A 26,674-nucleotide genomic window follows, 5' to 3' on the forward strand; every position below is an offset into this window, starting at 1 on the left:
CGATTCCACCTGTTGGTCGGGGAGGAGTCTGGACTGCTGCATCCCCCGGGCCCGTGGAAGGTTGCTTGGTTACTTTCTGCTTCTTACGGGCCCGTCCGGACTGCGAAGGGGGAGGAGGCTGAGACGCTTGACCCCGGCCCTGAGTAGGCGGGGGCTGGTTGGGCTGCCGGGCACCAGGCACGAACCGGTCAAGGGTCATGACTCTCCTGGCCACCATTCTTGCACCGGGTTGGATCGCTTCAGCTAGCAAGGCAGCCGCTTCTACCACTTGCTGCTGAGGCTCGGCGGGTGGATTCTTGGGATGGGGCTGCTCTTGGGCTTGGTCCCCTTGCTGTATGGCTTCGTGGGCTCTCTCTATAAGGCGCTGAGATACCCGTTCCGCGGACTCGTCTCGTAGGGGAGCTAGTTCGTCCGAGGCAGTGAATCGCCGACCAAATTCCCTCGCTTCCCCGGTTGTAAGCTTCGGCGGCAAAAAATTTACGTACCGGACGTCTATGTATGATAGCAGGGGGCTGTCAACTATCAGTGCCTGCTTGAAAGGCTGCCAAGCAGAATAAACCGGCTCCACTCCGAGGATCAAGTGTGAGGCCCGGAGTTGTCCGTCCCAATGCACGTATATCTCGGAACGGAGGACGAAGTTTAAATCCCTGGCGTGGACGGCTCTGAGGTCCTGAACAAACACTTTGCCGACTGCAAAAGAACAGGTGACGCATTAGCCTTTAACAATAAATTTTTTTTTTTTTTTTACTCTAAGAAGAAAAGAAGAGGCGGTGGAAAGCAATTATATGAAGGGGATGGTACGAACCCACTTCATGCCGTGTAAGGGGGCAAGGGATCTCCCCGGCAAACCAATTGCCGCGCACCCTGACGAACTCCCCGGCGGAGTTCCTGTTCGAATCGGGTAGGCACGATATCAGCCGTACCCGAGCATCCCTTGTCTTTAGGTAATAATTGGTGGATTTGCTCCCACAGAGGCTGTACATTTGGTTAATATCATGGTGGTCTAACTGTAAGTTAAAGGTGTGGTTCAACTTGCTGACACAACTAACTACCCGATAAAAATTGGGGGGAAGCTGGTCAGGGCACAGCCCATAGTAAGTGAGTGTGCTTATCAAGAGGGGATCTACGGGGACCCTGACCCCACCTTCTAAAATGGACATCAAAGGAAAGAAGGCTGTATCCTGCCCTCGGTGGAGTTCCATATCACTCTCATGGCAGTAAGCCACGTCCACATCATCGGGAATATTAAATTTACTCCTAAAGGTGGCCAAAGCAGCCGGGGATTCTAGAAGGTAAGAGTAACCCATCTATAAAGCCTAAAACTACAAAAGTGAACTCAAAGAAACAAAGCTGAAGGAACAGGAAAGGGAAGAAAGACTTACTTTGGGTTCTAAGGAGGAAAAGAACACTGAGCAAGCAAGCGTACAGAAATGTGGTCGGCAGAGAGAAAGCACTAAAGATCAGAGGCGAAGGAAAAATGGAATGGTGTTCAGAGAGGGACTATTTATAAAGCCAAAAAGAAGTGGGGGGAGAAGAAACGTTTATTCAAGCAATAAATGGGCACAATTTACGAGCGGCCCAGCGACTGCCAAACGTAACCGATTAGCGCGCCGCTTCGGTCCACGAACCGTCAAGTAATAATGACGACTGCGCCTGGCGCCGCGAGACGGCGCGTCTTTTGAGAATATAAGTAAAAAGTAACGGTCATAAGTCCCAGAGGAGAAGGTTCCCAAGGTCAAAAGGCCCAAACAGCTCCTTGATTCTTCTCGGCGACCGAGTATGAATCAAGGGGGGGCTATTGTACGGCATCGAGATCCTAGGCCCACACAGGCCCTGGGCCCAATCCCATACAGGCCCTGGGCCCAATCCCACACAGGCCCTGGGCCGAGTCCCATACCAGCCTTGGGCAAAGGTCCAGCAGAAAGGTCCAGTTGTCCTGCGCCCTTCTTGGAGCTTCCTTCTTGTACAAACAAGCGTAGGGTATTGAATTCCGAGAGGTGATCGGACAAACGTTCCCGGACAAATATACGAACTGTTCCCGGGAAATTGTGATATTCCCAGGGAACTGAGTTGCCGAACATAGTCGGTCAAGATGGAGCAAAGTTCCAAGATCATAAATGCTGCACCGCCCTTTCACCTAAACATCCACTTCAATCAGATAATATTGGACCTCCAGTGGCACTAACGGTGGCTGTAATCATAATCTCCCCACTAACCTTAGTTATAAATAGAAGAAAGTTGGGAGAAGAAGGGGTTCAGAAAAATTGAGAGAAAACAGTCAAGGAGAGAGTATCAACTGAGTGTTGCTTTGAGTCTCTCTGCCGAGAACGACCCATTGTAGGAAATCCTTAAGCCCACTACAAATAAATTGTGAGCCCAAGTGACCTAAGGCCCAGAAGTCTTGTACTTGGTTTCTACAACAACAACACAGTACAACCATCGATCTAGGCTTCACAACAAGACAGCCACACCATTCTAGACCTCGTCTTCGACCTCAACAAACTCTTCCACATCACTCCAGACCTCGTCGCTGAAGTCCTCAAGTCCCAACCCGACCCAAATCTCACCTCTAAGTTCTTCCACAAGGCCTCCAAATAAAAAGGCTTCCACCACACTTTCACTTCCTATAATGCCTTCGTCTATTGCCTCAACCGCTCTAACCATTTTCACTCCACCGATCAACTGCCCGAACTCATGATCTCCCAAAACAAATCCCCTACTGAAAAATAGTTTGAAATCCTTATCTGATTCCACTCTGACGCCAATCGGGCCCTTCGGCTTTTCTAAATTTATCAGAAGATGAAAAAAAATTCAATGTCAAGCCTAAGGTTTTAATGAAAACAAATTTTTTAATTTAATAATTTTAATTTATTAGATTTTAGGTTTATTTTTTATTTTTCTTACATGGCTTTTTTATTTATTAATATGCTTATGTGTTTTTAAATGGCAAATTATTTTTAAAAAATATTATTTTAATAACCACCTTAATGTTTGCCACCTATGCACTTTGTCTATCATGTAGGAATTTTCTGTTAGTAGGTTGACAGCAGGGATCAAAATGGAAATGATTTTCTGTTTTCAAGGACTGAAATTATAGCAAAATCAAAATATGGATCAAAATAGGAATCGGCCCAAAATGTAGAGATCAAAAGTATATTTACGCTTTTTATATATATTTTTTATTCTTACTTTATTATTTGTTTCTTTATCTCTCTCCATTTTTGTCTCTTTACCACTCACAACCACCAAATAAGCAATAGTTTTTTTTTTCTTCTCTTTGGAGTTACAATGAGCTTGAAAAAGATAACAGTTTACTGTTCACCATTTGCAAAAAAATTTAGATATACCACCACTATTGTATCTTGTTTTTTTAGTATTTGTTGTGCTAAAATTACATTTTAGCAATTTTAGCACCACCATTGTTGGTGCTTTAAGTGTTTATTTATTTATTTTTTATTTATTTATTTTTTAATTGTGAAGAATTGGTAGATGTAGAGATCTATCGTGATATTGTAGATCTGGTAAACTGGTGGGACCTTTCATATCTTGAATCCAATTCACCAAAATGAAGTCAATATCTATCAACTATTAGATTAAATCAAAGGAGTAATTTTCATTATAAGCACAAAGGTTGAAAGATAGTGATTTTCTAAACCTGCCTATTACTTTCATCAGAGTGCAAGAGGTTCTGTAGCCACCCATTTCGGATAACCTTTTTATTTTGCTTGATTTTTTTTTTCTCTATTTTTTCTTTCTTTCCATTTCTCAGTTAAATTAATTACAAGTCAATAAATTGGTACTTAACTTTTGCATTCTCTTTGATTTTCTCAATCTAAAGTCTAAAACCTCTCTCCAACGGATAGACACATGGAATTTTTTATTTTTTTATTTATTTATTTATTTTTATTTTTTTTATACAAGATAGAATTTTTACTCTAACCTAATCTAAGTATATATATGTGTGAAACTCCCTCCTGGAAACTTGAATCTCGGCCCTTGCCCCCTACACTTTACAAGTATTTATATTTGTGGAATGATTACCACACCAAGGGTGCGTGATGGTGATAGAGACATGGTATTAAAATTTGAATTCATGAACAAAATTTACTCCAAATTCCTAATACCCACGAGTGGTTTTACAAAACAACTTCATAATCAAGGGTCCACAAATATGAGATAACGAACAAAATTCATATTATCATATAGTTATCTTTCTTTCTTTTTTTATTTTATTTTTTATTATTTATTTATGGACAAAATTTTTTTCCAAATGCCAAGAACTTTGGCCAATGAAGACATCTTCTCTCATTGTAATTATCGAATTATTAAAGGGAAAAAAAAATCCAAAATGGTTTGGAGGAATCTTCTCAAATCCACTATGTAGAGATTCATATGATCATTTATGTGAATTATTTAGACAAGTCACGTGACTCGTTTAAAAAGTCATGCGACTAATGAATTGTCATTTAAACAACCCTATAGTGGGTTGTAGGAATTTTTAATTTTCCTCTAAATTGGTTTAGAAATAAACCTTTTCTTTTATATATATATATATATACATTTCAAATATTCTTGTTCAACACCGCATAATACTATTTCAAGGTTAAGTTGAGAAAAGAGTAATTATCACAAAATTAAATATTTTCTTTTAAAAGTTTTTAAAAAAGCTTCATCTTCCTCCACTCCATTTTTCCATAAGTTATGAACACTAAATTGTTTTTCCATTTTACCAATATTAAAAAAAAAGTTTTAAAATAAAAGATAAAGACACGTAAAGGAACATAAATGATTTTAATGACAGACAAAAACATGTGAAGTGATGTAAACTATATATTTTTTACATAACAAAAAAAATTATAAAAATTATACATATTTTTTGAGAATCAAAAATCAATATATCATTGAAGAAAGTGCAAAATCCACACATATCTCTTGTGGAACGTTCGCTATCCAAACAAATAGTTTTTTGGAGCATAAGAGCATCAGCATCACCTGTGGCAAAAAAAAAATCCTATTTTCACATACCAAAACTTACTTTTACTACTTTAATGTAGCATTTGACAATACATTCTACCTCACATGTTCTAATTTCATATTCTATTTATTTATTCATTTCTCTCTCTCTCTCTCTCTCTCTCTCTCTCTCTCTCTTTGTGAAAGTCACCACTATGAAACTACCCACCACCACTAAAACCAATCACAACCACCACCATAACCACCACTGGAGGACCACCAGAGGAAAAAAAAAAAAGAAAAAAAAAAACCTAGAGCCCATCTAAAACTCACCACCTCTAGACGAAAAACCTATTTGAAACCATCAAAAAGATTGAAACCCATCTGGTTCACCCAAAGACGGAGCCAAAAGTTAGAGTTTGGGGGGGGGGGGGGGGGGGGGGAAGGGGCTCTACTGTGCTAGTTTTGTGCAGTGGCTCTACTTAACCACGTCACTGAAGTTTTTATTTATTTATTTTTAGCATGCGTATGTTACTAGATAATGGCAAAAGTTTTTGGGTGAAATTGATTTAATGGACTTAATTTATTTTAGCTTAGCTATTGGTAATTTTTGTTGTTGGGCTAATTTTTGGGGGCTTGTATATTTAGTTTTAGATTTTAGATCTATAAATTTATTTATGGCCATTAAAATGAGGAAATTGCTAGAGTTATAAACTTTTTTTATTATTTTTTTACAAATAGATGATATGGTGAGTGGTTATTGATAAGTAAAAAAGTTATGCAAATGGTGGGTCGAGATGTGAACCAATAAAATTTGTTACCTCAATAGTTTGTAAAAAATTTGTAGAAAAGTGTGTGGCTATAACATTACTTTTAAAGGAATCAATGGTATTATTAAGGAGGACAAAGTATAATTTTATAGGACAAAATTTGCTAAAATTAGTACGACATATATACTAATATTTAAAAAAAAAAAAAAATTGGGGGGGGGGGGGGGAGGGGGGGATTGTCCCCCAAAGCCAATAAGTGGCTCCGTCCTTGGGTTCACCTAACCCATCACATCTGACACCCATTTGCAACTCACCACCACTGCATCCAAAATCATCCCACAACTCCAATTGCAATGGCGAGGCAACATGCGGAGGCGCAATGGGCGTGGCGGCATGCGAAGGCATGATGGGTGGTGGCAACAGGTGGTAGAAGGTTGGAGAGAGAGAGAGAGAGAGAGAGAGAGAGAGAGAGAGAGGATTAAAAAAAATAATTTTTGTTTCAGCATTTGGGTCCATATCGTTCTATTAGTAGAAATAGTATAGTAAAAAATGCTAAAACCTTTTGGCATTTGAAACACTTTATATAACTTGTTTTTTTGGTGTTTGGTGTGCTAAATACTAAACACCTTATGTTAAAGCATTAATGCATGCTCTTCTAGCATAAAGTGTATTAATTTGAGATAAAAGGATTATGTAGGTTTTTTTAACAAAAGGAATAAGATCATTTTGTTTTGCTTAACAGCTTATTTTTTTCTAAAACAAAAAGAGCCAATGAAAGTAAGGTTATCCCATGCTACACTATGTTATGTGTAGAGAATAGTTCAATTTTCTAACAATTATGATATCCTCTAAAAATTTTAGGAAAAGAATATTTGATTAAAAAATTAATTATATATTGAAACAAGGATATAGACAGAGAGGGAACAGTAGTAGTTACTGGAATGTATAAAAAAACTACCTGGAAATAGTAAAAGAAGTTATGTTAAGCGGTCCGAATTTCTGGTATCCGGTTCCTCTTCACCCCCACTCGAACAATTTCAAACTCTCTACACTTGCTTTCTGCATCGACCACGTGTCACGATCAGTATTTTTCAAATCCAAAGTCAAGCTAAAAAAAATTAAAAAAACCACAATAGTCAGGACCAATAGCTAAAAGTCACAGATTCCGCCACGTGTCAAAAAATAAAGCGAGTGAAGAAAGTAAGCACATTTTCGCGCGTGGAAAAGAGTATGCATCCGTTTTATTATTATTATTATTTGGCGAAACGCGGGTGAAAAAGCAAAGCAAGCAAAAGGCAAAGGCAAAGGCAAAGGCAAAGGCAAAGGGAAACGAAAGCAAAGCCTCTCATGTTTTTGTGGAGAGGAGAAGAGAACGCTTTTCTTTCTCCCTCTCTCTCTCTCTAAAAACTCTCTCTCTCTCTCTCTCTCTCTCTCTCTCTCTCTCTGTTTCTCTCTCTGCCTTTGAAAACAAAAATAGAAGGTTATTGTGATTAGTGTTTCTGTTTGATCGGTTGGGGGATTGGTGGTGGTGGTGGTGGTGGTGAGTGGTTGTTTTTGAAAAGGGAATGGGAGTTCCGGCGTGATGGAGAGATGGAATTCGAGGCCGGAATTCCGATGTCCCGAGCTGCTGCTGCTGCTGCGGCTGCCGCGGCTGCTGCTGCTGCCGCGGCTGCCGCCGCTGTCTCTGTGACTGAACCTCCCTCGCTCTCACCCAACTCAGGTCTGTATGTATACACACACACACACACACACACACACGCACTTATTAGTTACTATTAGTTATTGCATACACTTTTTTTTGTTTTTGTTTTTGTTGTGTTTTATGTTTCCTCTGTTTTCTGTTGTTGTTGTTGTTGTTGTCTGAAAAATGCAAATTCATTTGCGTTTTCGAAATGCTTATTACAAAAGTTTGTTTGGCTGTTAGGACTCATACGTGAATTGTCGGTTTTGCCCTCAATGATTTCTGCTTCGATCAATGTTCTTTATTTCTCTCTCTCTTTTGTCAATTCATTATTTAAGCAATTCATTTCAATTATTTTTTTTTTCCTTTGCTTTTATTTATTTACTTATTTTTCACATTATGGCTGGGATTCAATTTTGGTTTCTGTCTTCGTTTTCCTTCCTTTTATTTATGTTTGGTTGTGCTTTATTATTTTTTATTTTTATTTAAATGCAATTGGGTTGCCTTTTTCTAATTTATTTTTTCTGATTCGGGTACAAAAGAAATGCAATTTTATAGTGTGAATATTTTATGAGTTTGATTCATGTTTTGAAGTGAAAATGTCCTCTCCTCTCTGTCACCTTTGTGATTTATTTAAAAACTTAAATTTTTCTAAACATGTTGTTTTGTACTTACAAATTAGCGTATTTTTGTGCAAGGATTATAGATTGTGTTTTCTTTTGGACTTATATTTTCAATTTTTTTTTTTTGCGTTTTATTTAAATACAATTGGGTTCAAATTTTTTCTTTTTCAGGGAAGTTTACTAATTCGGGTACACAAAGAAATGCGATTGTATAGTGTTAATTGTTGATGGGTTTGATTCCTGTTATAAAGCGGGTAACATGTCCTCTCTGTCCCCTTTGTGATTAACAGCAAGCTTAAATTTCTGATGATTGGATTTATACCTTTCAAAATTGAGTAATTTTGAGGTTCATCATTCTTTTTGTATTTGAATTCTGTGCACAAAGGAATGTAATTTTCTATTTTAATTTGTTGATGGGCTTGATTCATGTTGTAAGGTGTGTTAAAACGTCCTCTCCACCCCTTTCAAGATTTAAACGTAAAATTCCTTGTAATTTGTTCTATATTTTTCAAATTTGAGTATTTTTGTGTGAGGATTATAGATTAAGTTAGCAGACCATGATTGAAGAGACTAATTTCAGTGAATTCTGAGGTTTTGTGTCTTTTTGTTTCCTTTAATGGTCTTCAATTTTTTTTTTTTTTTTATTTTGGGTGGGGGTAAATTTGGGATTGATCAGTATTGGGGTTTCTTCTTCTTGATTGATATGACTTAAAACTTAAAGTGTCCTTTGATGTAAAAAATCATGTACAATTACTGGAAATTTATTATTTTCTTGTTCATGCAGTTGCAATAGAAATCAAAGATAAGCAGTGCGTAAATTGTTTTTATTTTATTTTAAAATTGGTTTTGCTTTCTTTGTCTTATTAGTATTGTTTTTTCAGTTGTTGATCAATAAGGTTTTTTGTACCATTTTAAATGTTCAAGTGGTCTAAGTTGGTCATTTCTCCCACAAACACCTGCCCTTTTAAATTTGAGCTTGAAATGGTAAGAAATTTTTCTTAATTATATATTTTACTAAGGATTTAGTTATCTTGCTTGTCACTTAATTCAGTAAAAACATAAATAAATAAAAAAAGCTTCCATTTCACTTAATTTAAGTAACATTCAAGTGTATTGTGAAATCATGATTACACTATAGCTTTATTAAATGCGAGTCCCAGGAAACAGAGACTTGGAACTTTTGAATATTTTAATTTACATTGTTGGTGTGATAAGAAAATGACAAGTTAATGTTAGTTAAGCCCAATGGTTGTGCATTTGCCTTTGCTTAGTTGTAATTGTTGAAGCCTTTTGTTGTAATAGATAAGATTGTTTCCTTTGTCATCATTTTCTTTACAATTGAATGAAACATCTATTTGATCTGGTAGTGTTCTGTATACTCTTTTTTATTTTTTCCCTCTCTCTATCTCTCTCATATTAAATAATCTCTTCTTTCTATAGCCTAGTGGTACTTCTTCCCTTTTTTACAAAGGGCACATAGAGATTTAATCCATATAGCAGGAGGGATGGGTATGAAAATGGAAAAGATGGGAACAGGATATTTATCTTTATTTGTTTTTATTTTTCTTGGGAGTAGATTCAAATGGGAAAGGCAGAAAAGAAGACTTCTTGCCTACTTTTCCAGCTAATATTCTTCTAATTTAGGGGGGGTCCTGATGGGGGAAGGTAGTCAAAAATGCAAAATAAAGGTTTGGAGATTGAAAGAATTTGATTTTGGATGAAAGAATGTTCTTAAATAAGTTTTCACTACCTTTTTGTTTGAGGAATTTTCAAAAGATATGTGTATGGACTTATTCAGCTAATGTTATTTCAGATGCAATGTGGCAAATGAACTTGAGATCAAGTGAAACAATGGAATCTGGGCCATATCCTGAGCGTCCTGGAGAGCCAGATTGTTCTTATTACATAAGGACTGGCCTCTGTAGATTTGGGGCAACATGTAGATTTAATCATCCTCCTAACAGGAAGCTGGTATGAGCTTTTGCATAATTTTACAAATTCTTATCAACTCAAATTTATCTGAGTGAGAGAATATTGATGCGATGTTATGAGATTCTTAGATGAATTGATTTTGAAGCCTTTTTTAGCTGTCATCTTTGATTTATTAAGCTAGTTGAAGTGCATAGAGCCATAGACATAGAAACCATTGCATTCTTTGTTCTATTATTTTCTATCTCTTATTATCGGTGAGGTTCCACGTCATTAAATTTTTTTTCTCTATTATTATCTTTTTTCTAAACCATGGACTTTCCTCTTAAGTTGACTCGACTCAAGTAAAATTAGCTTTATAATTCTCTCTTGCCTGGCTCTAAATTTCGATAGGACAGTCTATACTCTCAGTAACCTTCTATTTAGTTTCTTTTTTTCATTATTGATTGGAAGTATTGTTTGATTAGATTTCTAGCATGTACAAACCTGGAGGGGTAGGAATGGAACAAACATAATTTTATATGCATATGCATGTCATCCTTCCTACAAATACTCAAACCAGGGTGATTAGATACTGACTTTGAGCCTTAAGCACACATTTCTTTATATGTTGAATCATACAAAAAATACTCAGTATCCTCTGGACTTTAGTATACTTCATATTCTTTCCTGTTCAGCTAGTATAATAAATGTATAGTTATATGTTATTGAATCAATCCCTTGAAAAGTATTTGAGTCTTATGTTCTAATATTTACCTAGACATAATTTTCGTATATGGGAACTTAACTTACTATATTCTGTTTTATACTAGGCTATTGCCACTGCACGGATGAAGGGGGAGTTCCCAGAAAGAATAGGACAACCAGAATGTCAGGCATGTATTCCCATATAATTGGCATTATTGCTTGTTTAAATGTATGCACTACATATTACCACTGGCATGAAATAACCCACTTCCTCATAACATTAACTTTCAAATTTGGCCTGGCTGTATATTTGAGCAATACATTCTTGGCAAGAAACATTAGAAATTTGATAGAGGTCAACCTTGTTAAAATTTTTGAGCATTAACCCTCTTGATTTGGCTGGCTCCTCTACTTCTGTACTTAGAAACTGTGCTACTGTACATTTCATTTCTTAGCAATTTTCCAAGCTGGGGTATAGACATTTTTCATGCCCAACTTGTTCAATAAATTCTATAAGTTTTCCTTAGTTTTTAGGAAAAATAAAATACATCCAAATTGGCTATAAATTTTATTCAGTTGCCGAATGTCCATTACATAGAAGCTTGAGTATCACAAAATCATTCTCATAGGATTTTCATGACTCATGAATTACTCATCTATTTGATGGTCCCCTAAATTCCTTCTATTTTGAGAACACCTATTCAAATGGTCCCCTAAATCCAATTTTTGTTAGAGAAGCCTTTGATGTTAATGTTGAGAAAGTCTCACAGCGATTCAATTTGTGCTTGATTGTTGGTATATGTACTTACTAGCTTAAGTTTTAGAGCCCATTTTTTTTTTCTTGGACTCCACATGCCATGCTTGTGTGCCTTTTTTTTAGTGTCTATTGGTTCATCAGGCCTGTTTGTCTCGATTCTTAAATATATTGACCCTAGATATGAGAGAGGGTGTCAAATAAATCTCACATTGCTTGTGTAAGTGCTTGACTATGGGTATATGTTCTTGTTGGGCCTCTCTACGTATTAGCTTAAGCTTTTAGTTTAGTTGCTTTAACAATTAAGACTAGTGGTAGAGGATGCTCTTTGGCGGCAAGTGGTAGAGGTGAAATATGGATGTGTATGGGGTGGCTGGTGTACAGGTTCAGTTGTTGGTCCTTATGGTGTTAGTCTGTGGAAATATATCAGTCGGGGATGGACTTCTTTGGCATGTTATATTGTGTATGAAATAGGTGATGGGTCAAGAGTGAAGTTTTGGTGAGACCGATGGTGTGGGGAGACACCTCTTGTTGCCAGCTATCCTGAATTATTTAGATTTTGTTGTGATAAGGAGGCAAGTGCAGCTGAGCTTATGAAGTTTACAAATGGAGTTCTTCATTGGGATGTAAGTTTCTTTAGGGCTGTTCATAATTGGTAATTGGAGGCTATGTTGAGCTTCATGTATACCATACATGGAATTTCTGTAAAGGGAATTGGGGAGGATAACATGAGCTAGAAACCAGATAGAACTAAGGGCTTTATGGTTAATGCTTATTATTGTCTACTAGTGGGCTCTAATGGTTTATGTTTTCCTTGGAAAAGCATATGGAAGAAGAAGATCATCCCCTCGAGTGGCTTTCTTTGTTAGGACTGCAGCTTGGGGGAAATGTATGACAATTGATAATTTAAGAAAAAGGAAGGTTTGGATATTGGATTGGTGTTATATGTGCAAGTGTAATAGTGAATCAGTTGACCATCTTTTCCTTCGTTGTCTGGTTGCCATGGACTTGTGGTCTATGGTTTTGGGCTTATTTGGAGTAAGTTGGGTTATGCCAAAGTCAGTTGTGGGGCTCCTAGCTTGTTGGCAAGGGCGGTTTGGTCATCATCGGAACGATCATATATGGATAATCATTCCCCATAGTCTCATGTGGTATCTTTGGAGGGAAAGAAGTAGTAGGTGCTTTGAAGATAATAAGAGATCTATTTCAGACCTCAAGTTATTTTTCTTTACAACCTTAGTAGATTGGCTGTCTGCTTTGCGAAACCAATCTTACTCTTCCTTTCTTGATTTTCTAGATTTTTGTAATTTTTATACTTGATTATTTGATCTCATCTCTGTACACTTCTTGTGTACTAGGGCGTCCCTTTTTTGATATCGATAAATCTTATTACTTATCAAAAAAAAAAAAAAAAACTAGAAGGTTTAACAGACAAATGTATATAGGAAACTCACACACACAGAATCACCCTTTCTGAGTTTGGCTCTTTTAAACAAGTGGACCATACATACTAGCATTCCCCAATATGTGGAAAACAAGAATATGAAAAATACTGGTAAGAGAGAATGGTGATATTGTTTATTGTAGAGTTATGACAAAAGTAGCTGGACGTTAAGGTGCATAAGTTTATTAATAGTTTCTGTTCATATTATTAATATATAGGATTGAGGTGTACACCATATATGAAACAAAGGACATGTCTGTGTAATTTCTAGAAATACAAGGGACATTCTTGTATTTTCGATGAAATTCAGGGGAGTTGAACTATTTTACACAATAAACTTTTCCACCAATCAATGCCTCTGAAGACATGTAGTGAGTAACCTATTAGATTCTATTTCGTTTTGAGGGTTCTAATAGCTTGTTAATTATTAATATCTCATTCTCTTTTTATGGTTTTAGAAACCCAGTTCTTTTCATGCACTCTTATCATACAGTTGAGAACTGGAAGATGTTTCCATGCCATTAATTACCTGAATCATTTGGTTTACAAGATGCTTGGATCAGCTTCAAATCAAGCAGTAATATATTTAGATTCAAAGGTCAACAGTACATGAAACTACGTAATTTACCTGACCATGTGGAGATTTTAGAGAGTTGGGTTAGTATGGAGCATTTTAGCTGACATTGGAATTGGAAAACTTATTAAGATTGAAGAGTTGATGTAGCTTAACAAGTGCCTACATGATTACCTTGTCATTCAAAGGTGCTATTGATTGCCCAAGTTACTTGTATGCTACTTCCAACATGACCAAAATGAAGCTGGTTCTAAGTTATTCACACCCCATCTCATTGAGTTCCAGAAAGGGGAAAAAAGAATTAGGAAAATGGATATTTAATGCCTAGCTAGCATTGCTTTGGAAGAATCTTCTCAATGGAATTTAAAGTTTATAGTTCCTTCGATATGACTACAGTCCATATATCTCATATTTGGATAATTTTTATTCCTTCTAGTATAGATATACCAGTATTGTTGTTGTCAATACATCAAGTTACATTCTTGCTGAGCTGATTCTATAGCATAAATTTTTTTAGATTTTGACTTTTAGACAAGACCACCTTTCTATCACACATCATATGTGTAAAAATATAGATAATATAATGCAGAAAAAAAAAAAGCCTAGCTTGTTATAAGTGGTTGATTGGAAATTTAGAGAATCACATTGTCATAGTAATTACAATAATTTCTGCCAACTTACGCATTTTATATATCTCTGTAATTTGATAGTGTATTTATGACTATTATAGTTAATATCAACTAATTATTTTATAACAGATGAAACATGATAAAATTGTGATTTTTTAGTGGAATATTCATAAGGAATGGATTGGTTTTAATTATAAGAATTCATTGTTCTGATTGAAAATTTTATGAAGTCTTATGTTTTGGTTTTGTTAAATATTTTATACAAACTTTATATTCATGTACTTGTTTAGAAATGCTTGGTAAGTTTCAAGTTTGAGAAATTCTTCCATTGCAAACTGTAATTAGATTTTTTGAATACGTTTAAAAGGACTTGGTTTTCTCTTTTTCTACTACTCTTCTTTTTACCCTAGTGCAAAAGATGATGTATTGTTTTGAAATATCTACCATGAATTCATGAACAAAAATCCGGGTCCCAAATATTAGTGTAGCATGTATTTTAAAATGAAAAAAATAAAAGTAAAATTGAGATCTTCCCTAGAAGGAAATAAGATTTGAGACTTTTGTTGGGATATCTAGAGAATGGAGGTGTTGGTTGAGGTTGAAAACTGAGTTTGGTTGGGATATCCTTCCTTTTGCTGGGTTGCTAAAGAAGAAAATGCTGCAGCCCATGTTCTTGCTAAATGGTCCTTGAAAAGTGACTTTGTATTTTGATTTGGGTAGCTGCCCTCCCTATTTGGGTGATGCCCAGAGGGAGGAAGCTTGCAGGCCCCCTTCTTTGTAACCTTTATCTTGAATAAAATATTTCTTTACTGCCAAAAGTCTTATAACTCAACTAGCACTTCCTGGTGTTTCTAACATAAATATTTAAGGTTCAAATCTGTCCACCCCAAATTAGTGAACTATCAAAAATAAAATCTTTTTCTATTCATAAAAATAAAATAAAAAAAGAAGAAGAGAGAGAGAGAGAGAGAGAGAGATTGGTTGTTAGGGGAGATTTTCGAGCAATTGGATAGAGAGAGTAATCTTGATTCTTGACTATAAGTGTTACAAAGGAAATCAAAATTTAGTACATTTGTAGAGTAGTGATAAGATTGCTTACCAACTACCTCTCCTAGACCTTATCAAAATGGGAGCCGTGTGTATTGGGTAAGACTTTTTTTTTTTTTTTTCTTCGTAGTTTAGTGTTATAGAGATATGGTTTAAGATGAATCCTATTAAATTCCATTAAGTTGGAATGGAGCACAAATGGAGGATCCTAGCTTTAGTTTGGTTGGAAAAATGAGGTTGTTTTCCTCCAACATCAAATTTCAAGGGTGAATAGTTGAGTTATTGGTCAAACATGATGGCTTCAAAGACTAAGCTATGCAGCAGAGGTAGTGGTTGCTGGTTGGGCAGGAAATTCTTATTTTTTTGTGGACTTCAGGGGAGGGGAGGCTTGGTTAACCCTGTAAACATTTTGGACTGAACTCCAATATCCTTACCTCTTGAGGGAGGAGAAATATTTCTGGACTACAAAATTATTGTGGTCATAATAATGTCTATTCAGTGACATCTTCTGGAACTTCAATATTATATTCAACTGTATTATATATTAATTTGCTGAAATATTTCCAATGCATACCTTTATTCATGAACACTGAGTTGTGTTTAAGGCTTGTTGGTGCTTATTCATCAAAAAATATAATTTTTATTTATTTATTTAATTTTTTTTTATAATGGCTTCAAATGCCCTCGCTCGCGTGCGCGCACACACGTATATATGTTATATATCAAATACTTGTGCTGAATTCATAGTCTGTGAATATGTATATATTTTTTTCTTTCCTACCCGAACTAGATCAATTGTAATAATTTTCTTAGCTTGAGCTATGAAATCTTTAAATTGGGAGGACCATGGCTCCCCTGGTCTAAGTGGCTCTGCTGCTGATGCAGGGTAGCTCTCTCACTATTCATAACACCCACTTTCCTCCGTGCTTGTAGGTGAAAGTTGAAAACAAGGACTCAATTGTAATTCTTTGGTATGAGCCAAGAGACTTTACCAATAGAAAGTGCTTATTAGGGGAAGAAGAGAGAGATAACAATATGCTTTAGTAGAAAGTATTTTTGTAGAGGTAGTTGACCTGTAAAGCAATAACTGATGTGAGACAATAATTATGAATCAATGTGCTTTTCTAGATATTGAATCATACCCTCAAATTCTGTTTTTTAACAACTAGATGCATTTGTCAACACCCAAAAAATTCCAATATTTGAGTGACAGATTGAAGATGTGAGAGTAACTCTGGAAGCTTACAACATTGTGTCAGAGCAAAGGTTTTTCAGAGCTTGTGATTGGCTAGAGGTTCAGTTCTAGTTATGGTTTTGTGTAACTCAAATCATTTTCAAAAGAATATATCATTCATGTGAGCAAGGCCCGATTCATACATACAGAAATGTGTATATATGTATGTATGTTTGTGTATAATATTTCATCAATTTTTTTAGAGATTACCCACTGATTTTGACATGAATTTGTGAACGTGATCATTGTCATGTCAATAAGGAAAGATGGTGGCAATGAGGTGGGAATTGGGGCTTTAAATTGATTATTTTTTTAAACATATCTGTTTTGAATTTCAAAGACCATCAAATTGATGAACAATTATATTTCATATTGAAATGTGATTGCTAGTCAGACTAGTGCATACTATTTTCTTGTTTTTATAAGCAACACACCAGTACATACCCTATATAAGTCAAAGTGGATTATTTTAAGGCACACTGCATGCTTTCTATAAACATAATGGATTTGTTACTCTTATAGATGACGTGCTTGTAATCACTGGTTATTTCTTCATAACTTTGTCTTTTGTTGCTGAAGAGAATTTATTTTTTATTTTTATAATATTTTAAAAACATAATACTGCTTTGGGTGTTCTTAAGGGAATTCAATTAGGATATTGATCGAAAAACACAGAAACTAAAGTTGATAAGGATTTAGGATTCAGGTATGTAAAGATGGGTGAGAGCAGAAGTGGATTCTTGTTGATGCGAGATCTTGGATGAGGTGTTTAGGCAAGGGTATGTTTGGGTGAGTCTAGGAAAACAAGTGTATGGAGGATTTGAGAGTGGTTGTGGAAGGAGAAATATTCTAGCTTTGAGATTGTGCGACAAGGGTTATGGTAAAGACTATGGAATTGGAATAGAGAATGAGGTTGTATGAAGAAATGGATGACTGAATGGAATTGTTTGACTTCTTTGAGAGAGTCATCTTCTCCAAGTGAGACCTCTTGAAAGGGAGTCTCCTCCTCCAAGTTATGACAATCAAGTCTAAGAAACACAATATAGCAATTTCATTCCATGAATGGAAGTGTGATTACAATCATCCATTTATAGGACCTTAACAACCCTCATCTCATTGGTCCGCTTGTCTCCATAGGATTGGTTCTCCTGTGCTTATAGCAATTCAACATGTGATTAATATGATTAACATGCTAGGATTTGACTGACTAACTCAACTAACAGCTCTATTTTATCCAAAAACTAACTCCTTTATTTATTTGACTTAATAAATGAGATAATCCCTCTTCTAGGCTTCTAACTCAAGTTGCCGGCTGTCAATGAGTGCTTTTGCTCTTCAAGGAGCTGTCGTAGAAGGATGGAGGCAAAGGGCTAAGGATGGTTTGATCAGCACTTTAGGTCAAAACCTAAGTGCCGATTGAGAATGATTAAGTGCCAAATTGAGAATGATTAAGAGCCATTTGGCAGTAATTTACCAGACCAAAGTACAGTTTGGCTCTCTTGGTCAGGAACTCTATTTTCGAGTCCCGCCTTCGTTCCTTGAGTTAGTATGAGTTCTGGGTTCAGTTCCTTTCAATATAGTACAAGAACTTCCTGGTTGTTGAGTTGATTGGTTAATGTTATTTTACAATTGGAAACTCAAGTTGATGTTGATATATTTCTGATTGCGTAGTTGTTGTGCTTCTGTGCTTCACGGATTCATTATTTGGACTGTTTAGTCCATTAGTGTGGTTGTGATTACTAATCCAACTGCACAGATATTGAATTTCTTGATTATTTTTTATTGACAAATTTACTCATATTGATTAGTTTGTGATTATATTATTCTGCATCAATAAGTTGCTTTTGATGAAGACAGAGCTTAATATAATATTTTTTTTTCCTCCATTTTGTATATAATTTTCTGGAAAGACATGATGAACTTGTGTTTAATGCCTTCTGGAAGGTTTAAAAAGATAAGTAGTTTGCCTACTAGATGTTGGACATTTAGTGAGATTATCTGTTAAGGCTAATTGAAATCTATAATTTTAATGGCTGAAACATATACAATAAAGAATTCTCTTACCTTGTATATTGCTCTTCCCCTATTTGGCCCATTACTTCATTTGAAATTATATGTGGATTGTTTTTTATTGGTGATCATCTTATAGACAATCAGCTTGCTTTATGTCAATAATCATGTCATTGGAGAATGTGGGCTTGTTTTTCAATCAGTTTCATATAGGAAACCAGTTGTACTCCAAATCTCAGTTTGGTCAGATAGTTGATGCTTCATGCTATTTCTTTAAGTTTTGTTTGCAATATTTGCCTTTCCATATGATTTTTGTGGCTCTAAAATGGATTATATATTCAATTTCTCTTGTATGGTTTCACTAACTAATATTCTGCTTTGATTTGTTCTACAGTACTACCTGAAGACAGGAACTTGCAAGTTTGGAGCCACATGCAAGTTTCATCATCCTAGAGACAAGGCTGGGGTTGCTGGAAGAGTTGCCTTAAATATTTTAGGCTATCCACTTCGCCCGGTAAATAAGATAGTTTCCTTTTACTCATATAAGTATGCTTCATAAGTCAGTTCTGGCACATTCTTGTATGTTAAGTAGTTTCTGGCACATTCATGTATCCATCCGTGTTAGGTCCACATCAGCTGCATGACCTATTCCTTACTTGAGAATTTTGATTGAATTTTTTCCACGTATTTGGGCCTTTCATGTCCACCACTATAGCCTGCAAGTACCTGTCACATGTTTGAAATGGGCATGGATCTTTTCTAGTTGTATCTTCTCTTCTTAGAATGGATGAAATTTATGTTCTTATTTTTTTCTTTTGTATTTTTGCCGCTGCAGAATGAGGCTGAATGTGCCTATTATTTAAGAACTGGCCAATGCAAATTTGGAAACACCTGTAAATTCCATCACCCTCAACCAACTAATATGATGGTTTCATTGAATGGTTCAACTGTTTATCCAACTGTCCAGTCTCCAACTACTGGTCAGCAGTCATATGCAGGAGGAATTACAAATTGGTCAAGAGCATCTTTTATTCCCAGTCCACGCTGGCAAGGACCTTCGAGTTATGCACCATTGCTTCTACATCAAGGAATGGTGTCAGTTCCTGGATGGAATGCCTACGGCGTAAGCTTTTCATCATTTTCTTACAAAATGAAATGATGCAAATATTGTATGCTTTTTTGCATTTAGGCTTTGTTAGGTAACCTAAGGTTGAGTATCAGGAAAAGAAAGGAAGGGGAGGGAAGGCAGGGGCAGCTCTACATTGATGCCAAGGACCACCTTGACCTGGAAAAAAATAATTATTATATATAAATTTTAAAAAGTTTATGATTTAATTTACCTTCATAAAAATTTATGACCACCCTAAATTTTTCTAGGCCCAACATAAATAAACTTTCGATAAAGTTTGGCAACAAACTTTATTGTAGATTAAGGCTACAACTCCACTTAATATTTTTTTATTAAATGTGAATTTTGACAAATCCATCCCTGGAATACATTTTCTTCTTATATCCTCCATACTTTTAAAATATCAATAAAATCAAAGATCAATAACTATGTTATCAATTAAATGTTTAAATTTTGAGTTTTTTTAGTCTAAAATTATACATAAAAAATAAGTTTATTGATTGAATAATAAATAACATCCAACTGACGTAAAATTTGACATGTGTTTTAGAAACATAAAGAACATGCAATTCAATTATTGGATTTTCAAAATATGTAGTCATGTTAGTTTATTTAGTGAGAGTTGTAGCCTTAAGTTACAACTAAGTTTGTAGTCAAATTTTGGTCCATTGAACAATATATTAGACTTTTACAAACAAAAAATAAAAGCTTAAGAAAGTTTTTATTTAACTAAAATTTTGAAAGAGATGTAGTTTATAGCATTGATAATGAGACTTTTATGCAACAATTCCAAAATAAGAAAATTTGTAGATGGAAATTGTAAGATTTTATGTATTTGCATTTTTTTTTTTTTTTTTGTCAATATATGAAATTCTCTTTTTATTTGATTTTATATAGTTTAAGTTTCATAATGACCACCCTGGGAAAAATTCCTGAAACTGCCAATGAGGGGAGGGAAGGGGAGGAGTGGGGGTGAAGAAGGTTGGGGGGCAGGTAAATGATTCATATGATGGTCCTATTTGTAACTAGAATATTGAAGCTTAAACATTCTCTCTAACTCACTCTCACTTTCTCCTAACTTTGGAGGATAAGAAATCATGGGTGGAACTCAAGTCTTTTTTGCATCCAGGTTGAGCCTTCATTTGAAGCCTAGTGAAAGTTGGTTGTGGATGATGACAAATGCAGTGGTTGATTGGTTTCCTGTTGTGAGGAGGTGCTGGTGGTGGTATTTTGGAGCACTGATAGTTGAGGTGGTGAGATGCTGCTTGTGACGGGATTTTTGATAGTGAAATATTATATTGAGGCCTTGAGCTGTAGAGATTTTCCCTTGTCAATTATATTACCTTATTTTGAGGGAAATATTTCTCTTAAATCGGATTTTGGTAATAAGTTTTTGGTCAACTTCACTCATACAAATTTGGGTATTAAATGCCTAGGTTTTGAATTTCTTCAATGTGGTTCTAATCAAAAGGAAGTGAGGGTTTTTTTTTTTTTTTTTTGATTAGTAATCCCAAAGGTTTTTGAGCTCAAGATTTCACCCGCTTTGAATTTTCTAATACATACAGCTATAAGTTTTAATCTAATAAGCTATGCATGCTGGATTCACAATCCTTACCTTGATCCACATGGCTACCTCTTCCCCTATACTATGAAGTCCAAATTGCAAATATTTTAATTTCTATCATTCGTCACTTTACTGTTCTTTTAAGATAAAATACAAGAGGCAATGAATAAATGGAAACCCTTATTTTCTAACCTTTTTTTTTTTTGAAAACCCTTATTTTCTAACTTTAAATAGCGATCAAATTGAACTTTCCCACCTTAAATTATAGGGTTATTTGTAATGTACTAAACTTTAAATTTTAGCAGTTAACCCCTTAAAGTATATGATTAGTTGTAATGTCCCTGCACTATTAAAATTTTCTCAATTTCCGTCATATTTATTCTTAATTTGCACATGCTCATCACATGATCACATAAAGAATAAAGGTTGGCATACACACCGACAAATCTGAATGAATAACCCTAAATTTATCAGAAGTTTTTGGTGGACACTTGTAATTAAACCAAAGATATTTTGTATAATCCTATATATATGAGATTTTGATGTAACAGTATATAAGCACATGTATTCCTAAACTTCATGCACTCTTTTTTATTGGAATTGTTCCAATCACTAAAGGTAGTCATTTTGCCATTTAGTTGAACTCTTCGATCTATCTTATTTAGGGGTGTGATCTAGATGACTTGCTGGTGGTCATTACAATAATGTGTTAATAGCTTCACAAGCCCATGAGAATCATTTACATTTCTACATTGTTCTGTAGATATTTAGTTATAAGCCTTTAGTATGAATTTCTTTTTCTTTTTATTTCTTTCATTATTTTTAGAATAAATTTAAGTTGAGGTTATAAGTGTACCTATAAAAAAGAAAAAGTTGAGGTTATAAGTTCTCTATGAAACTTGTAAGGTCTCTATTCAGGGTCAGCTCGGATCAGTTTCGTCTTCAGAGACCCAGCAGCAAACAGTGGCAAACAGTCAGATTTATGGAACCTCACGCCAAGGTGAATCCACTAGTGCAGGATCTCAAGGGACATTTTCTCCATTTCGTTCAGGCTCTGTCCCTGTAGGGTTCTATGCTTTGCAGAGGGAGAATGTATTTCCTGAGAGACCTGGCCAACCTGAATGCCAGTTTTACATGAAAACTGGTGACTGTAAGTATGGTGCAGTTTGTCGGTTTCATCATCCTAGAGAGAGACTAATTCCTGCTCCAGATTGTGTCTTGAGTACCTTGGGTCTTCCTTTACGTCCGGTGAGATGTTATTTGTGTTCGCTTCTATCTTTCTATTTTGTTATCTGTATTTTGTACTATGCCAAATGTCTTTAGTCTTTCTTTTTTGCTACTTCTGATGCTTGCTTGAATAAATATCTAACAATAATTTGACTTTCATTTGGTCTTGCAAATTGCAATGGAATTAGCTTCTTGGTTGTTTTGTTATTTAAACTTTATTCAATTAGAATTCTTTAATATCTTCCCTTTCTTTTCTTTGAATCAATAAAATCATATCTGAAGAACAACAAGCATAAAAAGTTGCAGATAATTCAAACCCACACAGAAGGCCATTACTAGTTAGGAAAATTGAATATGCCCTGTTTGAGGCTGGACTCCAGCCTTTGAATATTGGGTGATGGATGTGCTTTGTTGTGAAGTGCAGAAGCTTAATTGTAATGTAGATCAGATTTTGCATTACACCCATATGTAAAGCCTTATACCAGAATATATAACATTTCTAATTTCTTAAACATACCATGTTTATAGCCCTGTAATATTTTGTAAACATTGCAAATTTATTAAATGTGAGAATAAATAAAACAAAGGTACAATTATTGGAATTCCTAATTGTCTCTAAATTTTCACACCTAAATTTATGATATCACCAGAGTTGGAGGTTCTGTGGCTTTCTTGATCCTTTATGGAAACCTTTAGAGGATATTTCTAATATATTTTAAAATAAGTTGTGAGTGCATGTATGAGTATTGAGTCCCATATGGGGGAAAAGTAAAGAATGTGAATAGTTGATGTACATGGCTGGACTCATTGGCTCAAGCTTTTGGGTTGGAGTGGTGTATCTATGTGTATATCAATAGGCTATCTATTGGTGGACTCCTTAGTCTTCTCTTTCCACTAACAAATTAGTATAAGAATTGATGGTTTTACAATCTGTTTTTTCTTCTTTGATTTTGTTTCGGACATGTTTGCTTGTGTTGTAGTACAACTTTGATTTATTTACTCCATATTTATTGGAGTCTTTCTTTTTAACAGGGAGAACCTTTATGCATCTTCTATTCTCGCTATGGTATCTGCAAATTTGGTCCAAGTTGCAAGTTTGACCACCCCATGGGAATTTTTGCGTACAATATCTCTGCATCATCTTCAGCTGATGCCCCTGTGCGACGTTTGTTGGGGTCATCATCAGGAACCGCTGCATTAAATTTGTCATCCGAAGGACTTGTTGATGCAGGCTCGGCAAAGCCCAGGCGACTTTCATTGTCAGAGAGTAGACAGATGCCTTCTGGTGATGATAACATTGACACCGAAGAGTGAAGACACAAGTCATTTACTTTTTACAGTCTTTTGGGGTTAAGCAAGAGTTATCAGTAAATTCATTTCCCATTGCTGGAGATGTACAGAATTCATGTCAAGTTAATTCTGTTCTGAAAATGCATTTCAGTTGAAAGACTTGACTCTCCTGTATTTCATATTGCTGCATTGTATAAAATCTGCAAATATTGTCACATGGAAAATTCCAATGTGAACATTGCATCAGTCTGACATCCGATCTTTCTGATTTTAATGTTGTATTTTTTTCCCAGTACTTTATGTAAAGAATTTTTTTTTGGGGCAAGTTTTGATAGCCTAAGTCTGGTTTTCCCCTTAATCTAATCACACAGGTTTGAAATGTTCTCCCCATGTCCCTGATTTTTTTCATAATTCTTGAATTTCTGCTGCCTGTTTTGCATGGATGTTAACTTCATTACAATCATCATCAGCTTCCCATGTTTATCTGCTTAACACTACTGCTACTATTTTACCTGACTCTTGGAGGATTCCTTTAATATCAACTTTAGTTCCCGTTGAACACAAATAATAATTACTCTTGTTGAATGGTTTCTTTTTCTTGAACTGTCTTATTTTTTTAAATATGTAGAATAATCTTTTTATGTTTTATCCCTTTCATTACATAGCTGGACAGGTTTCATCTTGCAGAAATCAATGTGCACCAGCTTTTGGATTGACCTACAGAAATTGGAGGCAGCTGAATGAAGTGGAATGACATTGTCTATGTCTTCATGATGACCACTATAAGCTGTACAAACCAGAGAGGTTGCCCTTCTGCTTTTTGATCGCTCTCCTGGGTTCAATTTTTAGCTAAACTAGGAGTTGGTTCACTGGTATTTACTGCACAATTTCAAAGATTTAAATTCTTGACCTAGCAGGAGGCTCTTTGAAACAGAAATCATTCATACAGCTCACTCTTATAGCCACATCAGTTTAATACTAAAATATCCTTGAAGAAATTGAAGCAGGTAGCAGTTGAACACCATAATTTGGTGTTTTCCTTAGTTTTGATTTAGAAATAATACAAAATTTTTGAAATTGTTGGAAATGTGGGTCGCATCAGCATTCTTTTGTAACCTGGCCAATTTGTTTCCAAATGTTCTCCATGCAACTACATAGATTTATTTATTTCTTCGGAATGCTAGTTTTGATTCATGAGCTATTGAAGCCTTGAGATTACATTAAATTTTGTGGACAATCTGTCTGTTCTCTCTGATTTGTGCACATTATTTGTCTCTAGAAATTTTTTTCTTTAGAGTTTAGTAGATTGATTACATCAATGTAGTTTGGTGTTTTTTTGCTGAAGGAGTCGGGTGCGCTATCCTTAGACTTCTCTACATCTATCTTCTTTGATTGAACGGACATCAATTCTTCTGGGATTTCCACAAGGCATGTATTACCCCGTCGTGAATTGTAAGATATAATAGGCCCTTTTGGTCTAAACATGTTGTAAAGCCCACGATTTTTGTAAACATGTATGTTTGCAGGACAAACAGTCTATATGTAAATAAGGACTTGCAAGATTAGAAAAGGGTTATCTAGGTTCCCTATAAATACTTTATAGTATAAATAGCACCCAAGACTTAAATCAATAACAATAAAAGCGGAAAATTTATAACAAGAACATAAAAATTTACGGCAAATTGTTTGCCTATGTCCATGAACCGCGCATGCACAAGAACACTTTTAAGAAACCTAAACCCCAAATACACCTTTAACTCTCTCTATCACAAGACTTGACTTGTTGAGGCTGCCTCTCTAAGGTGTGTGTGTGTGTGTGTGTGTGTGTGTGTGTGTGTGTGTGTGTGTGGGGGGGGGGGGGGGGGGGGGGTAGGAGATCCTTTTCCTTTGGTAGTGGGTTGCGGCAATTAAAGCCATATCAAGACTTATGGCTCGTTTGGATTGAAGGGAGAGAAGAGGAGTGGAATAGAGTAGAGTAGAGTTAGCTGAAAATAAGCTAATTTTGACCTAATTATACTCTACTCTACTCTCTTTGCCCCCTCCTCAATCCAAACGGACCGTTAGGCTCATTCACATTATTTCATGCAAAAATTCATATTTATTTTTAGCATAAGAGCCTATTTTTTATATTTTATACAATCACTTTTCAAAAACACTTACATTAGATTATTTATTATACACTATATTTCATTAAAATATCAATCTTTCTTGATTTTTTTTAATTATTTATCTTTCTTCACATACAACCACCATTCACTTTCTTCCTTCACCCATAGAATATGTAAAGAAAGAATAAAAAACTAAATGTAAAATGAATAATGTCAATGTAAATTTACACGGTTATTAAATTTACACGGTTATTGTAGAAATTTTGCAAATTTACACATCTTTAACTTGATTGATATAGGTGATTTTGAGACTTAGTATCTGTTTGGATTCACGTCTGCGTTTTACTTCCGCACGTTTTTTTTTTTTTTTTTTTTTTTTTTTTAAGCCACAGTTGTTAACTATTCTCCTATGAACAGTGCATAGGTGCATTGTTCACGAACCCACAAACTTTACTTTTCAACAATTTTTTTTTATTAAAAATAGGTCTCATAGATTCACATATTTAATAATTATATTGCTACAGTCTTTTCAGTTTTTAGCAAAAATAAGTTATATCCAAACGGACCCTTAAGGGTCTGTTTGGGATTCACTTATTTTGTTGAAACTAAAAACTTTTTGATGAAAATACTGTAGATAAATGTAAAAGTTAGTTGAAACAGTATAATGAAATTCATGAATAATATCAAAAAGTACAGTGGGGCTCATGAATAGTAGCAAAAATAAACTGAATAGTAAAATAAGCTGATCTTTTAAGCTGGAGCGAAATGCACACTTAAACATGTAAAATTGAATACTTTTCTATTTTGCATTTGACCAATGCAAATGCTCTAAGAAATTTAACCAAATCGCTTTTATAAGCCCAAGCCAAGACAGTTGATCTGAACTGATCTGCAATCCACAACTTGTTCTACTTTAAAGACGCGCTTATCAGGATTCTTGGTTGCATGAACAATCAATTTTTGAGGTTGAAGACGAACTTGTTGAATATGATAAAAAGTGAATGGAGAAAACTTTTATCTG

The 26,674-nt window shown here is 35.2% G+C and overlaps 1 protein-coding gene across 4 annotated transcripts; it reads left to right on the forward strand.

Annotated features, from left to right (window-relative positions):
- The first annotated feature begins 7,027 nt into the window (after positions 1-7,027).
- On the forward strand, positions 7,028-23,929 carry LOC126691206 (zinc finger CCCH domain-containing protein ZFN-like). 4 transcript variants are annotated; one of them, XM_050386272.1, is made up of 8 exons: positions 7,028-7,443; positions 8,199-8,281; positions 9,841-9,998; positions 10,769-10,831; positions 18,730-18,849; positions 19,171-19,458; positions 21,935-22,276; positions 23,288-23,929. In XM_050386272.1, exons 3-8 carry the CDS (start codon positions 9,846-9,848, stop codon positions 23,567-23,569), a joined length of 1,248 nt encoding a protein of 415 aa, XP_050242229.1. In that variant the 5' UTR covers positions 7,028-7,443; positions 8,199-8,281; positions 9,841-9,845; the 3' UTR covers positions 23,570-23,929. The 4 variants fall into 4 exon arrangements, with proteins under 4 accessions (XP_050242229.1, XP_050242223.1, XP_050242226.1 ...); XM_050386266.1 differs by lacking the exon at positions 8,199-8,281; XM_050386269.1 differs by lacking the exon at positions 8,199-8,281 and having other exon boundaries at positions 7,030-7,443; positions 21,947-22,276.
- Positions 23,930-26,674: the final 2,745 nt, after the last annotated feature.

Source organism: Quercus robur, chromosome 1 (genome assembly GCF_932294415.1).
Source record: "Quercus robur chromosome 1, dhQueRobu3.1, whole genome shotgun sequence".
Classification (NCBI taxonomy): domain Eukaryota; kingdom Viridiplantae; phylum Streptophyta; class Magnoliopsida; order Fagales; family Fagaceae; genus Quercus; species Quercus robur.